General features: G+C 38.7%; 1 protein-coding gene across 1 annotated transcript; it reads right to left on the reverse strand.

Moving 5' to 3' along the window:
* Positions 1 to 4,458: 4,458 nt before the first annotated feature.
* Positions 4,459 to 6,315, reverse strand: LOC106430362 (pentatricopeptide repeat-containing protein At1g60770). The gene is made up of 2 exons (XM_013871147.3): positions 6,046 to 6,315; positions 4,459 to 5,895 (listed from the first exon to the last, which is right to left on the reverse strand). Exons 1-2 carry the CDS (start codon positions 6,271 to 6,273, stop codon positions 4,645 to 4,647), a joined length of 1,479 nt encoding a protein of 492 aa, XP_013726601.2. The 5' UTR covers positions 6,274 to 6,315; the 3' UTR covers positions 4,459 to 4,644.
* Between the last annotated feature and the right edge of the window lie 10,679 nt (positions 6,316 to 16,994).

Genomic DNA, 16,994 nt, shown 5'->3' on the forward strand with positions numbered 1-16,994 from the left:
TGCTCAGGCTTAATGCAGACTTTAGAAAGGTACTTGCGATAACTCCATTGATTTTCCTTGAAAATGTGAAATTAACATAAGACATATTAAAAAAAAACATAATATAACTAAAGTGAACAGAAGACACTGAAAAAGAAACAGACCGAATTTAGACGGACATATGACCGGATTTACCAAAGTAAATGTCAATAATTGCTATATTAAGTGAGTAAATTAATGGAAATGGTAAATATGATTTCTAACTATAGAAAACAAAAAGGAATGATGAACAATCCTGTGTAACGGAAACACGAGTAATATATAGTCCATCTGAAGCGTTAAATCCAAATCAAAATCCTAATTAACATAATACAATAATCAACTTAAACTCTTACTGTGTAAATTTAATAAATGTAAATAATAAACCCCAAATTTATAAGTATAATAAAGAGATGAAAAGAAAATATTAACCTAACTTTCATAATTCAATTATATTGTACAAATTCATTTGTTCAGATAAATGTGGAATTTGTTTAGATAGGTGCGACAGCGCGGCGGATGAATCACTTACTTATATATTTTAAATAAAAATATTAGACATTGTATTATATATTTATATTGAACAACAAAAATCTTATACATAAAATTTATATATATACCAAACTAAAATAAAGTTCAAAAGTGAACAAAATTTGTAATTATTGCTTGAAATCTTTAGATCTATGTTAATTATATTCTCACTAAATATGGAACAGTGCCGTTGCACAGATTTTTTAGAAAAATTGTCAAAAATGACTCAAAATTGATTTTGAATACAAAAAAACACCTCAAATTCAATCAAATTCAAAAATAATTCAAAAGGCTTGTGAAATTACAACAACATCTTTAAGACCAAACAAATAACATGTATTGAGTTTTACCATTATAACCCTCTGCGTGAGAATAACATGTATTGAGTTTTACCATTATTCTTTGTAAGTCTTCTCTTCTTGTTCGGTAGATCTTAAATATAATTTAAATTTTTTTTAAAAAAAATATTTTGATGGGGAAAAAAATGATATCATGTAATAATAAACATTTTTAAATGATGTAAATTTAGTTTTACTAAAATTGAATTATTTTCAACATAGTTGAGTGAATGTTGAGTCATGATAGTCTTTGGTTTAGGGTTTGGTAACAAATGTTGTAGTATTGTTAGTATTTTTAGGGTTAGATTTTGAAATCTTATCTTTTTTTTTAATTTGACATCTACGTGTTTAGTGACTAATAACTAGATTTAAACATTTTCTAAGTATCTTTTAAGTTTAAAGAAGTGTTTTTTGCTTCGGACATATCTTGTCTAAATTTTAGTAGAATTTAGAGTTTCCGCCAAAATTTTAGAATTATTTAGGTTTTTCGCCTAAATCGAAGTCTTCTAGAAGTCTTCTGGGAGAAGTTTTCTCATGTATTAGATCTTAAAAGTAATTAATAAATTTTATAAAAAATATTTTGAAAAGGAAAAAAATCAAAATTATGTATTAATAAACATTTCTAAATTATGAAAATTTAATTTTCCTAAAATTGAATTATTTTTAACATAGATGAGTGAATGAAGATCAAATCATGATAGCCTTTGGTTTATGATTTGGTAACATATGTTATAGTATTGTTGTGCTTTTATGGTTAGATTTGAAATATTATCTTTTGATTTTTTTTTTAATTTGACATATACGTGTTTAGTGACTATCTAATAATTTGGTTTAAGCATTTTCTAAATTTCTTTTAAGTTTAAGGAAATGTTTTTTGTTTACCTATTTGATTATAGGGTGTGGAGGACTCCCAGAAGACTTTGGTTTAGGGTTTGGTAAGATATGTTAAAGTATTGTATATATTATAGTATTGTTTGTATTTAGGGTTAGATTTTGGAATCTTAACTCAAAATGTTTTACTTACATGTGTTTAGTTTTGTGTATATGAAACACTTTTTATAAGATGATTTTAAGTTTAATGAATTTGCTATTTAGTTAGTTATTTGATTAGGGTTGGATGTGAAAGATTTCTACAAGACTTCCCAAGAAGTCTTCTAACATATTCCCACCTGAATTTTTGTAGAATGTAGGTTTTCCATATAAAATTTAATAGAATTTATGTTTTCCGTCAAAAACAAAGTTTTCCAGAAGTCTTTTCATGTATTAGATATTAAAAGTAATTTATAAAATATATTTTGATAGGAAGAAAAATCTAAATCATGTAAATATAAACATTTCTAAATGGTATAAATTTAATTTTACTAAAATTGGATTATTTTTAACATATATGAGTGAATGTAGATTGAGTCATGATAGTTTTTGGTTTAGGGTTTGATAACATATGTTATAGTATTGTTAATTTTCTTACGGTTAGATTTGAAAATCTTAACTTAAAAGAAAACAATTAAATTTGGCATATATGTGTTTAGTTTTGTGTATATTAAACATTTTAAATTTTGATTTTAAGTTTAATGAAGTGTTTTTTTTTTTGCTATTTAGTTAGTTATTTGATTTTAGGCTCTTAGAAGACTTTCCAAAAAGTCTTATGTATCGAAAATATTTAACTTAATTGGAATTTTTGTTTCCATATATAAAGAAAATTTATACATTCTCTTTCTTCCTCTCAAATGGCTGCAAAGAAAAATGTAATGTTTCTTACTCTAAAACTCTCCAACCTCTCTCTAATCTCTTTAAACATCAAAAAACCAAACTTTAAATCTATTTTTCATTTTTTTTCTTATGTCTTCTCATTAATTTATCTTCTTTTTGTAGGTTTTTCATTATATGGTTCTCATCTTTCACTCATTCAAACTAGATCTATAAATTTTGGATATGTATTTTTGTGTGTTTTACATATTAGATTCTAAAAAGCTATAGATTCAACCTAATGTTACTGTTTTGTTTATTATTTAAACATAAAAATTATATTTTTGAAGTTTGTCTGTATTTTGAAGCTATTTGAATGTTTTTGAATTTGCAGGTTTTTCAGATCTAGACAGACTTTGAAAGACTTCTCAGAAGACTTCTCGGAAGATTTCTTGGAAAGTTTTCTAATGCATTTTATAATAGAAGACTTTCCACGAAGTCTTCGGGAAGTCTTCCGTCCAAAGTGGTACAATTTTTTGATATATATTTTTTGTGTTTTATATATTACATTCTAAAAAGTTATAGGTTCAACCAAACGTGATTGTTTTGTTTATTATTTAAGCATAAAAAAATATTTTTTTAAGTTTTCTCTGTTTTGAAGCCATTTGAATGTTTTTGAATATGCAGATTTTTCAGATCTGAATCAGACTTTAGAAGACTTCTAGGAATACTCTCAGAAGACTCTCGGAAGACTTAATGGAAAGTCTTCTAATTTATTTTATGCTAACGACTTCCCACGAAGTCTTCAGAAAGTCTTCTGCCCAAAGTGGTACAAATAGATGATGTCAAATGGATTTCAATCTTATCTATGTTGAGAAATGATATCTAGCTCCATGTGTAATAGTTTTGGTTATGGTTTGTTTTATGATTTGTGCAAATTATAAAAATCATATCTAGCTCATTGATCACTATTCATACCCTAAATTTGTGCAAATTATAAAAATCAAAAATGTAAAATAACCAGATTTTGCATATGGTTAATAGTTTGATTTAATCTGTTTTACTAAAAAAAATTTATGTTAGTTCCAGTCGGTGAAAAGTTACGTAACGAAACACATAATTCAAAGTCATAGTTTATGTGAACAAAATAATAATTTAAATCAAAATAATTAAAACGTATTACATTTCTTGTCACTTAATGTTTTACTTTGTATAACTATTTTACTAAATAAAAAAAATCTTTTTATTTCCTTTATTTTAGCCAAATATATAGAAAGAGTTTTTTTTTAATTTATTTACAGAATCCGTTCGATATGGACATTCAAGTATTCATTCAGGTACAAGTTGTTTCTTTCGGGATCATTTTTTTTGGGTTTTGAAAATAGGCTCCGCTTGTATATTATAAATTTATGTGTGGGGTTCGAGTTGGGTCATCCGGGTCTGAATGATTTTTATTCTAATGTGTAGGAACATAAAAATATCTAAATATCTAAATAACTAATGTATTTGAAACGGGTTCGGATATTTGTACCAAAAATAATTTTATTACCCGATACAGTCTAGGTCTTTTGAATACAATTAGTTATATGGTGACAAATCTAAAATATATAACACTAATGATGAAAAATGAATATAAATGTACAAAAACTTAAAAATAAATACCCGTGCGTGCAAAGCCGGTCAACTCTAGTTTATCTTATTACCTATGATATATTTCAAACATGTCACCATTTCAAAATTTTAAGTGCCATGTGTAGAGATAATGTTAATTATTAAGTTTAAAGAACTAAACTTTATATCTTATTACTAACTTTAGGATAGAAAAGAGAGAAAGAGAGAGAGTTTTGTTGTCTCTAACTGTAAATGGAAGCTAGGCTCGAAACAATTCACAGAAAACACATGAAACAAACGGTCGTATGTGAATGTAAAACAGACCCATAAGATTGATTTGCGTATTCGCTATCATATAAAAAGAGCCTATTCTTATTAAAGAAACAGAGCTGTCAGAATGCAAGTACCCTCCCTGAAGGGAAAAATATGAAGGAGAAGAGAGATGAACAGAGACCTTTACTCACTCTTCGTGACATAATTCATCAAGAAGCTTCTGCGTCGCTTCATTAACCTCAACCTTTTCCATCTTCAGACGCTGGCGCATAGCAGGATGACTCTTTCCTGCTGCTGCATACGTTCTTACCAATGATTCAAAGATCTCTGCACCTATACTATCATCAGTTCCCTTCTTTAAAATCTCCAACAAATTCTCAGCTCCATTAACATCTTTCTTTTCCTCGAACTGGATCATTAAACTACTGATTGCTTCCTGTGATGGTAACCACTTACCACCATCTCCTTTGCCTATGGAAACTGCCTTAGATATACACTCAAGTGCGTGAGCCGTATCACAACTCTTAACATAGTAATCCATGAAGATCTCCCACGTTTTAGCATTCGGCTTTCCTCCTCTTCTCGGAGCTTTCTCCTTGAGCTCTTTTGCTTTTTCAATGAGAACTTCTTTTGCATAAGCTCCAATCATCACATTCACAACCCTGATGTCATAAGTAGTACAGTTAGCTTGCCATTCCTTGAACAGTGTCTCCGCACCAGTTACATCTTTCAAGTTCACCAGCACTTGTATCATGTTCAAATAAGCTACATTTGAGGTTTTCGGCATAGCCAGCCTCAACGAACGCCAAATCCTATAAACCTCAGTCAGTTTCCCAAGTCGTCCATACAATGTAATAAGAAACTGATACGCCTTAAAATCCCTGTCCGTGTTTTTCATCTCAAGTTCTTGAAGTGCCTTCTCAGCCTTCTCAGACAGTCTCGCATCAACGTATATAGACGCCATATTGCTGTATGTAGTCCAATCTGGAGCAACTCTACCATCTCTGTTCAACTCCTCAATGACTCTCTCGACACCAGAAACATCATCAGTAGCAGCCAGTGCCCTCATCCAGACATTGTGCGTGTAAGAATCAGGCATGACATTCTCAGCCTTCATTTCTTGAACCATCCCCGGAACCCTCTCGGCCTGTCCTGTCTTTGTGTAAAGAGTCATGAGGCTGTTATAGGACATGGAGCTAACAGTAATGTTGAGCTCTTTCATCTTGTTGAGAAGACCTTCTGCTTTCTCAGTCATCAACTCCTTGCAGTAGCAGTTCAAAAGAGACGCATAGGTGAGCTCGGTTTTAGATGTTTCCGGAAGATTGACGAAGTAAGTCTCCCCAGCAGCGATTCCACGAGCTTTGGCGACGAGATCGAGATGGATTGCTTGATCACTCACCGTCTTGTTCAAACCTCTATGTTCCATAACTTCAGATAGCTGCAAAAACCCAAAAAGACTCTACATTTGAATCTCACAATAAAAAATCACCTAGTTCAAGAGAATCTTTATCCGCTTCAGTACCAGTGACTAACTTGTTCGTAATGAACACTTAAACCCTAAACCTAAACTTGTTCGAAAATGCGATACCTTGAGAGCTGGGTAATAGAGGCCGCGGCTTCGGAGCTTCTTGATGGTATCTCCGACTTCCCATTTGAAGACGTGCTTAGTGCCCTTTAGGAATTGATTCAGCTGCTGACGGACACTCACCTCTGATCCACCGTTCTTGAAGAGACGGTGGTATAGAGGTTCCTCGAGGTACTTCTTCGTCGATCTCTTTACGATGTCTCTCGGTCGGCTCAAATGTCGCAACGCCATTTTCCCCCGTCGTAATAGACTGTCGAGCTTGAGAGGAATGGAGGAGATGAAGACAGACTATGGATCTTTTAATGGGCTTCATGGTTCATTGGCCCATTGTAGCAACTATACATATTTGGACCAAGTTGTTTTTTTTTTTTTTTATCAACGCCTTCAAAGAAGCTAGTGAAATCTCGAGCTGGGAGGAAAAAAAAGAAGAAAACTAAAACGAAATAGGTTGACAAAAGAAACCATTAATAAATTTTATATTACTCATTAACCAGATATAACATAATATATTTTTGTATAATACTAAACCATAATACTACTTTAAACCTTAGTCATTTTTAGTCTTTTTAATCGAAATTTGAATCATATTTGAACCAAAATAAACATAGAATTTTAACCAAAAAATTGTATTCTATTTAAGATTTATTTTCTAAGCTCCAGAAAATTTGAAGTTTAAATAAAAATATATCAAATAATAATTTTCCAGGCCTCATAAAATAATAATTAGACTTCTAAAGTCCTTTTCTAATAATATCAACAGCAATTTAGCTCTATATACATAGAAACATAGGTAATTAGCTATCTATGCAGAATTTGAAAATATTTGCAAATTTAATAGTGTGAAGGGTGTGTAATTACTTTTCTATCCAATTTGTTGATTCTTGTGTCGGAGTAACAATCTTATAGAGATTTCATATATAAATGTACAGTCTAGATCAATGGAACTTCTAAATGAAAATAATACTTACCGAAAATAATTTTTGTGAAAGTTTAGGAGTTGAACACCCAGGTTCAAAACTCTAAAACCATAGATCTTGAAGCACACAAAACCAAAATTCTTATCACTAGGTTAGAGGGACTTCTCTTTTGTCCGAGAGCTTCATTTTCTCCTCTTGTCTTCTTGAAATGACGAGCCAATCGGCAATACTAGTCCAACCTTCTCCATTAGATATAGAATCCACATGCAAACTCATTATCTTGATCCGGAGAAAACGGTCGGAGAAGTTAATAATTTTGTAAGTGAATCCGAAATCACCTTTGGGGGAAAAATATGACTCGAGAAATTCGATTCCATGTCTGTCTTATAGTAAAATAGCCATCACTTGATATGATTTTCAAGAACACTGTGGTGGAAGTGGAGACTTATGGGGACACGGTGATGACGCAGCGGAGGCAAAGGCTTACAAGAACACGATAGTGGAGGTGGGGGCAGCAACACGAAAGTAAAGGCATGAACACGGCGGTGGAGACGAATGCTTACAACTGACGACGGCGGTGGAGGCTGATTGCTTACTGAAATAGGACGGCCGAGCGAAGGCAAATGAAATATTTGTCGTGTTCTTTGTAAACCCAGGTTTAGCTAAAGGGCTAAGTTCGGGATTTAGAAAAATGCACAGTGATTTTGTAGCTCTTTTCCATATCCTTAATAAACTAAGTTCTTTACGTTATCTAGTGCAATTTCTCTAATATCAATGAACAAATAAAATATGTAACGAAATTTTGTTGCTTACTAATAGAGTTAACATACAGTAAAAAAATTTTTTTTGATGAAATGTTTAATTTATTGATCAGAGCAAAAGAATGTATATGTACAAAGAATAAGACTCAAGACTTCAAACTAGTGTATTAATCTGTAAAGAATTAAGGCATGTGAGCTTCAAATCAGCGGCACATCAGACCCTGCAGCTTTGGTTTCTGATAATATTTGGTCAACATTATCCGGCTATTCATTGTCTTGTCTATGATACAGCCAAGCTGGTCCACAGTCTTAACAGAGTTGCTGTGTCTCCTATAATTTCTTTCCCTCTAGATGTAGTATATGGTTACTTGCAAAACAAGTTTCAACAATATGAAAGTAAGACGATCATATGTTCCTGTGATCAGCCGCGATATAGTGATGCCCCAGTACGGATCAGGCTCAGCACCGAAGAGATTCCCCACAACTTGCAACCACAGTGTGTAAGTATACAGACAAGAAAAATATAGATGATCTCTCGTCTCATCTGGCTCACCACATAATATACAAACGTGCGATTGACCCCATCTGCGCATTCGATGGCGTGTTGAGAGCCTATCACGGAGAGCTAGCCAAGTGATGAAAGAGAAACGAGGTACCCCTTGGGAGAACCAGACAATCATGCTCCACTGAACTTCATCTCTACTCTGTCTGATCTGTTGCCAAGTACTAGAAGCGATGAACTATCCCCATAGTCGCCAGGGCCGTTCCTCCACATGACTCCATCAGGGACATTTACAGTCAGCGATAAAGGAAACTGGCGAATTACCTGCATCAGCTGCTGTATGTGCTGATCGCGAGATGCCCTTAGATTCCAAACCTCCCCATCCAAAACATCACAAATTCTCGCATTTCTCGGAATGCCTAACTTTTGGGTTCCAATCTCACCAGCAAGGTCAATCAGTCTCCCTGCAGGGAGCCACACATCAGTCCAGAACTTCGCTGTTTGGCTATTCTTGATGTCCATACACAGGAACTGCTTCGCGAGAGTACGGAACTTGAGGATTTTACGCCAGACCCAAGAACCCAAACCTGTGTCCTTCACATCCCATAAAGTCTCACCTCGCAGCAGATATTGTCTCACCCACGTTCCCCAGAGCGAATAGGAGTGAGCAGAGAGCCTCCATATAAGTTTCAAAACAAAAACGGTACCTACTTCCTGAACACGGCGCAGCCCCAGACCACCTTTTTTAAAAGGACAGCAAACTTCAGCCCACGCAACCTTCGCCATGGACGTGTTGTTCGGGGAGCCGCTCCATAAGAAAGCAGAGCACATACTTTCTATCTCATCCATACAAGCTTGAGGGAGACAGAAAGCGGCGCACCAGAAGTTAGTGATGCTCGCGGTTACTGATTTTATGAGCTGCAACCTGCGTAAGAAAGAGCCTTACTCGTCCAAGATAGGAACCTCTTCCTGATTTTTGTGATCAGGGGCTCATAGTCAGTTTTATTCATAAGCTTCGTGGTGAGGGGAAATCCAAGATACTTGATGGGTAGCGCAGAGATGGAGAGACCGGAGACCCCCGCTGCAGCTTCAAGTGCTTGTTTCCCTCAACCCGCAGCAAACACAGTTGACTTTGCTACATTGATAGCAAGCCCCGACATACTTGCAAACTTATCAAACACCTCGAGTGTGTTCTTGAGAAACTCCAGGGATCCATTGGTAAAGACAACTATATCATCCGTAAAACTCAGGTGCGACAGGTTAATCTCTTTGCAGTGAGGATGAGGGCCAATAAGACCATCCGTGGTCGCTTTGTTTAGGAGCTTTGAGAGAACGTTGCTGACAATAACATAGATATACGGAGACAGCGAGCACCCTTGCCGTATACCTCTGCTACTGGAGAAAAACCCTGTTAACTCCCCATTGAGAGAGACCAAAAACGCTGCAGTATCAATACATCTCATAATCCAAGTAATAAACAGATCTGGATAGCCCATTGCTCTCAAAGTCTTCTCAATAAACTCCCAACTGATAGTGTCAAATGCCTTTGAGATGTCCAATTTGATGGCTGATCTGGAGGTACCGAGCTCTTGTGGTAGTCTTTGACAAGCTCAGTGGCTAGTAGGATATTTTCCAGGAGAAACCTGCCCTCAACAAAAGCACACTGATTTAATTCAATAGACTCAGGGAGTGTAGCCTTGAGTCGCCTAGCAATTAAATTTGAAACCACTTTGTAAATGACATTGCAACACGCAATAGGCCTGAAATCAGTCATTTTCTCTGCATCAGTAGTCTTGGGGACCAAAGAGAGCAGAGTTGCATTAATGCTACGAGGCATGAAACCGAAGATGAAAAATGATTGCACAGCCGTAACAAAATCTCTTCCTACAACTGACCAAGCTGCCTTATAAAACTCCATAGGATAACCGTCTGGCCTAGGAGCCTTGTTCGCTGGCATTGAGAAGAGGATCTCTTTTATTTCCGCAGCCTGGACCGGAGCTTGCAACATCGCCACCATCTCTACTGGGCAGCGATAATCAATAAGCTCACTGATTTCTTCTTGAGAAACATGCTGCCCTGGAGGAGTAGAGCCATTTAGGAAGGACTCAAAATGAGCTGCGGCCCCCATCTTGATATCTGCTGGAGCAGTGAGGATCAGACCATCCCCAGTGACAATCCTCCTTATCGTGTTTCTGACATTTCGATTTTGTGTGACCTTGTAGAAAAATATGGAGTTCCTGTCCCCGAGTCCAAGCCACTGCACTCGCGACTTTTGATAGAAAAACTGCTCCTCAATCCCAGATATGTGATGCCAGTGTTCCCAAGCGTCAGAAGCAGCTTCAAAAGTTGATGTTTACGGATTCTGCATAGCTTCAGTTTGTCTAGCACAAAGCAATTCATATACCAGCTTCACACGTCCTGGTAAGTCCCCATAGAGATCTTTGTTTAGTCCTCTCATATCAAATTTCAGGGCCTTCAACTTCTCCTGAAACATACCAAGCGCCGACGGGGAGTGGAAAAGAGGTGGTGATTCATTCCAGGCCCGTTCGACCACCTCAAGAAACTTAGGATGGCCAATGAGATGATTAAAAAACTTAAAAGGCTTCATATTAACCGGGGGAACATCTCGCAGCTGTGTGTGCATCCGCATGTGGTCAGAAAATCCCCCATACTCAAAAGTAACGAAAGAATGGGAAAATTCATTTATCCATACACTGTTTATCATCACCCGATCAAGATTTTTACTAATAGGATTGTCGTCCTGACAATTTGACCAAGTAAAAGAGGCCCCACTTGCGCTAAATCCATCATGTCACACTTCTCCACCACATCTTGGAACTCCCTGATCGCATTCATATCCATTCTAGAAGCTGTGGCACAGGAGTGTTCTTGTGTTGATAAAGCAACGTTGAAATCCCCTTGTATAATCCAAGGATTATTTCCCACTGATGAGCCTATCACCTCCATTTCCCTCCATAGTTCCCTTCTCTCATTTGCATAATTAGAAGCATATACAAATGAGCAGAGAAAAGTATCTCCCGAAGCCTTATACTTCACTCACACTGTGATCATCTGCATACTAGTGGACACATGACACACCTCAACCTCATCCGACCAGCATACCCAAATACGTCCCAGTCTATGATTTGGGTAGTTATGCACGCAACTCCATCCCGGGAACGTCGCATCAAACACCTTTTGAAAATTTTCTTCCTTCACTTTAGTCTCAGTCAAACATCCAATAGATAATTTAGCAGCTTTAACCCAATACCTAACTGCCCTTTGTTTGTGTGGTTTATTGAACCCATGCATGTTCCAAGCAAAGAACGACGACATCAGTGCTTCCTCGAGGAAGCTTTTTTGCTTGAGTTCTGCACCTTCTGTTGATGTACCACAGCATGTACCAAGCCCCTTGAGCTCACTATCAGACGCTTTGATCCTCTGCCTCGACCTCTGGTAGAAGAAGAATGCTTCGGAGGGATTATCAAGTCTTTTGTCTCCACTACCTCAGTTAGAGATGCGGTGACAGTAGTGTTGCCAACAACCTGATCTACTATTCCCCGAGCACCAGCATCCTCCGCTTCAACAACAGCACCAACTCCACCCTCAACCTCATCATCAGCCTCGTCGTCAACATCATCCTCATTAATCTCACTTTCCTCTCTCAGGTCCTGCAGTATTTGGAACCCATTCGATGAGGTGTAACCCTCAACCGCCTTGACAACCTTCCCAGGTGACGCCATGCCCCCATTCTTCAGTGTCACTAAATCCCATTCCTTCTCCTTAATTTCCTATACCTGCTGTTCACTGCTCAACTGATCCACATCCTCTACCGGGGGGGGGGGGGGCTTACTAGACAAGTTCTCCCTTCCTGAAAGTGACTCCAGTTCTGTGAGAAGCTTAGTTACAATCGCAGAACTAGACCTCTCCACATTATCTTTAGAAGAAAAACCTTCCAGTTCTACTATGTCAGTTTCACAGCATGTAGTCGCGTCTTCGGTCGGAGGCTGAACATGAGGAAGTGGCCTCTGCACTTTACAGTCCGTAGCAGAATGACCCCATTTCTAACAAGTAAGACACCGAGGGGGAACCCACGGGTAGCTGATCGGTACCAAGACAGGGAGGCCATCCCTATTCTGGAAACTGATCTTGTTTGGTAACGGCTTGGTTAGGTCAACTTCCACCAAAACTCTAGCGACATCCATGCGAATGCAGCGCTCAGTGTTTGGGTGAAGCTTAATGAATTTACCAGAGGTTCTGGCAAGAAACTTGAGGCCTTCCTTCGAATATAGGTATCCAGGAACATTCAGTAAATCAACCCATAGAGGCATAGCAGAGAGATCAGGAGGAGACTGAGTCGTTTCCGGAGTCCACTCACCCAGCATCAATGGAACTTCAGAGATATGCCAGAACTTCCTGTTAAGGATTCTGTTTCTTACCGCCGCATCCTCAATTCTGAAGAGTACTGTCATCTTCCCGATGAACTGGACATCAATTTTAGATTTCTTCCCAGGAAGGTTCCAAATCATGTTTACTGTTGCGTGGATCGATCTAATATGTGGAGCATCATTCATAAAGTATCCAGCGACAAAACACCTTTAAAAAGGCTCAACATCTGCAAACACCTCCTCCGGAATCGAAACCTCTGCGACTCCCTCCTTAACAACAAAATCGGGTTGTAGATCCAACCCTAAATTCCCGTCCACCAGCGCAGCAGAGTACGCGACCTTTTTGAGTCCGATATCAACCGCTTCACTTCTCCGAACAGGAGATCCTCCTCTTCCCACCTCTTTCCTCTGAGAAACACCGAGATCTGTAATCTCCAATAGCCCCCCATCTCCTTTCTCTTTCGCGATTTCCTTAGAACCAGAGTCGCCGTCGCTATCGCCAATCATTTTATGGAGACTAGGTCCTCTTTCCAACGAAATTGTTAATATACATACAGTAAAATTACCATCATAGTCCACAAAAAATCCAGCCTATTGTAAGTTCAATTTGCAAAAAAACCCTAAAACAATACACCACGTGAAACTTAGAATCTCAATATCTTTTTTTATTTTCAAAATTGTGGTTTACTTGTTTGCGGGTATCCAAGTTACCATTTCATATATTTTAAATAATTCACGTGAAACATAGAATCTCAATATCTTTTTGTATTTTCAATATTGTGGTTTTGGCGCCTTTTAGATTCTGGCTGGAAAATATTATCCTATGGCTTTTGGCGGAAAAAACTTGTTTTAACGGAAAAAAATGCTTTTACGATATTGACAAGAAAACATGATTTTATGGTATAGTGGAAACAAGATTTTGTGATTTTGGAAGAAAATATATATGTTGTGGTTTTGCCGAAAAGTATCATTTTGCGGTTTTGTGCAAAGATTCAATTTTGTGGTTTCCTGTGAAATAAGATACTACAGTTTTGATATGAAATATTTTTTTGGCGAGAAAACTTGTTAATTTTTTGGTGTACCGTTTCTTTCATTCTACTTCCTATTCGTATATTGTATTAGTCTAGTAAGATTGATCGACTCATTTTTGGTGGAAATTTGTCTAGGTGAAAAAGTTCTATTTTTATGGTTTTGGTAAAAAAGATCTAGTTTTATTTTTCTATAATAATAAAGTAGACAATAGTATCTCCACAATCATCCACCTCAGCATCAAAGCAGCGGGAAAATACAACACGTGGCACCATTCTATTTAAGTTTTATGGATTGTTTATAATTTTGTTTCGAGTAGGCTGCTCAATTATTCTGAGACTAAACACAATAAATTAAAATAAGCTGACAGTATACTTGGCCCCCTTCGTTGAGATTGCAAGAGATAAGCCAATCAGTCGAAATATTAAACTATATCTTTCTTAAACGGCCAAACGCAGCTCGATGGTCGGAATATTGTAGCCACGGCCACCGCGACTGTTCCTCTATATTAGGCTTACAATCAAAACACCGTTTCATTCAATCAACCCTATAATGATCACATTTACTGGCGCTACCTCCACTCCTTCGCATTGATGACCTTCCTCTCTTCCATGGTAACGTACTAAAGCTACACCTATAAATACCGGCGTATGCTCTGATGAAAACCACAGATCCTATAAATTCACTTGAAACTATTTTTTGAAGCCCATATATCTTCGATGGCCACCACACGCCTTCTTCTCACTGACTTGAAAGCCGGCCGTTGTGCAAATCCCGTGGAGGTTCGACAGCTCCTGTTTTTGGGCCTAATGTAAAGAAAGGAGGATACCTCATGGGCGTCGTCATGTTCTTCATCGATGCAATGGTAACTCCGGGGAGTGTACACTGTCTTTGTTTTCCGATTTCAACTGATAACCTTACCATACCGTACTTATTTGACGGTTGCTCTTCATGCAGAGCTTTTCCAAAGAGAAAAGCCCGTTAAGGCCCCCCCCCCCCCCCCTCGCCATCCGAATCAACGATCTTAGAGCGTTTGTTCTGTTATACGATTCCGTCAATCAAATACCAGAAGATATGTTTAGGTTCTAGAACAATGACCAACTATTAGCTTTGGCTAAACCAACACTCACCTCCCTGGTCTGTTTCTTTGTGTTTTGATCCTTCACATATCTCATTCAACCACCACGACTCTGTCCAGAACATCATTAATTTCATAATTCTGCAGGTGGAGAGTTGACCACAGTCATGATCACATTATATGACAATACACAAGGCATACAACGTATAACGGCAATACACAAGGCATACAACGTATAACGGCAAACCTGCGAGTGAAGAGGTTAATTTTGACCCTTTGTTTGTACAGGATTCGGTTGATTAGAATAATGAACGTAGGAATGGGGTGACTAAAGACGCTTTTATTAGAATCAAACAAGAGGTTACAAGATTGACCGGAAATAAGGAGACAAGATCAAAGGTTTAAGCAACAGGATCAAAGAGATGATTGGAAAACCCTAGATCTAGCCGCCTCTGTGTGTGTTGTCCAAAAGTCCTTCCCTTCGTTGTCTCCTCATCCTCTCTTATAGTGTAACCGTCCGTGATTCCCTAATCGTGTCGTTCTTTGGGCCCTGTCGTTAAAGGCCGAGTATGCGAGCCTTGGTACTGTTCTCTATAAGCCGAGCGTATTTAGTCGGCTTAGCTGATCGGCTAAAAGTGCTCTTGGATCGAGCCGACACCTTTAGCCGCTTAAGCCGACTAAACTAGTCAAGCTTGCCGGGCTAGGGCCTGTTATTCGATGGGCCTTGTGGAAGGATGTAATCCATCTCCTACAATAAGTCGCCCTCCCCCCCCAGTTCACTTGTGAGCGGCGTAGCGGTCTCAGTGAATTTGTGGGTTAGGTTCGTTCGTATATCAGGTCCTAGCGTGTTTAGTCGCATGCCGCTTTATTGACGTTTCTAGTCGCTTAGAGTAGTACTTCTTCACGATCTGCTTTGCTCGCCCAGGTTTTTGTCACGGAGGCACGTTTTACTCGGTAGGCGAATTACTCCGATATAAGGGCTCAAGCTTATCTCATCGGTTTACGTTAGAGGACCGGTTTAGACCGAAATCGGGGATTAATTTCGGTCTGGCATCTTGATTAGAGATCGGTTTGAACGAGAAACCGAACCGTCGCGAGTAAGCCTTTGGGTATTTAGGCAGCCTTTGAGGCCCATTTAGGTTTCTGTAGACCTAATGATTGCGCTTCGGAGGATGTGCCCATGTTTTTGCTATAAATAGGTTCCTCCCTTTCGCTTTCGTCATTCTTCTCTGCAAGCTCAGGTATTCCGCTTTCTCTCCCTTCTCTCTACTTTTACATTCTCTCTCTAGGTACGTTTCTCCTCACACAGGCTTGTCGGTATCGTCTGGCGATTGTAGTCGTCCCCTAAATCCAGGATCATGCCTCTGAGAGGTCGTTTGTCGCGAGAAGAAAAAAGGAAGGGCGTCGCAGATTCTCCGAGTCCGACCAGAGATGAGCGGGTAGCTGACAGCCCGCTGGATGATTTCGACTTGATTCATCGGGACGCTCTTCGGGATTTAGACAATATGACCCTATCTCAACGCCTTTTGGTCTCTGATGCTCATAAGATGATCCGTGACGAACGCGGGGATCGCGTTGAAGTCGGGAGCAGTGACGTGGGCGGTAGCGGCTTTGAAGCGTCTAGCCAAGCCTCAAGGTCTTTGAGACGAGCTAGTCGGGAGATTCCTTTCGACCAGATAGACTGCCGACCCACGATCTACCATCCTGGTGGGATCTTCGAAGAACTCGGACCACTCCCGTCCGAATTGCTTCATGACCCGCGGGCTCAGTCGTGGGGGAATGTCTTCGATTCTTGCTCCTCCCACAAGACGGTGAAGGATTTATTGAGGCGAAGTGGAGGTGCCGGCGTTACATACATCATTCCTTCCAGGGGACAGCGTCCTTGGTCGCCTCCGATTGGCTATCAGTGCGTCTATGAGTCTTATTTTGGAGACCATACGAAGCTCTGGTTTCCAATTCCCCGACTGATCACGTCGTACGCATTTCGTCGGGACATCGCCATTTGTCAGTTGCTTAACGGGTCGCTGCGCATCGCGGTTATGCTAATGGTGATGGCAGCGGAGATAGACGTTTCGATGAGTGTGAGAGTATTCGAAGATTTGACTTTTACGAAGGCGGAGCCACATGGGATATTCTCAGTGAAGATGCGCTCGAGCTACAACGTCTTGTCAGGGCACCCGAACAAGACGAAGGACTGGCAGCGCTCATATTTTTACGTCAAATCTGACGAGCATGCCTTCGCAGAGCCACCTGGGGACGACTACCGCGTTCTGTGGA

This window comes from Brassica napus, chromosome C1 (genome assembly GCF_020379485.1).
Source record: "Brassica napus cultivar Da-Ae chromosome C1, Da-Ae, whole genome shotgun sequence".
Lineage (NCBI taxonomy): Eukaryota > Viridiplantae > Streptophyta > Magnoliopsida > Brassicales > Brassicaceae > Brassica > Brassica napus.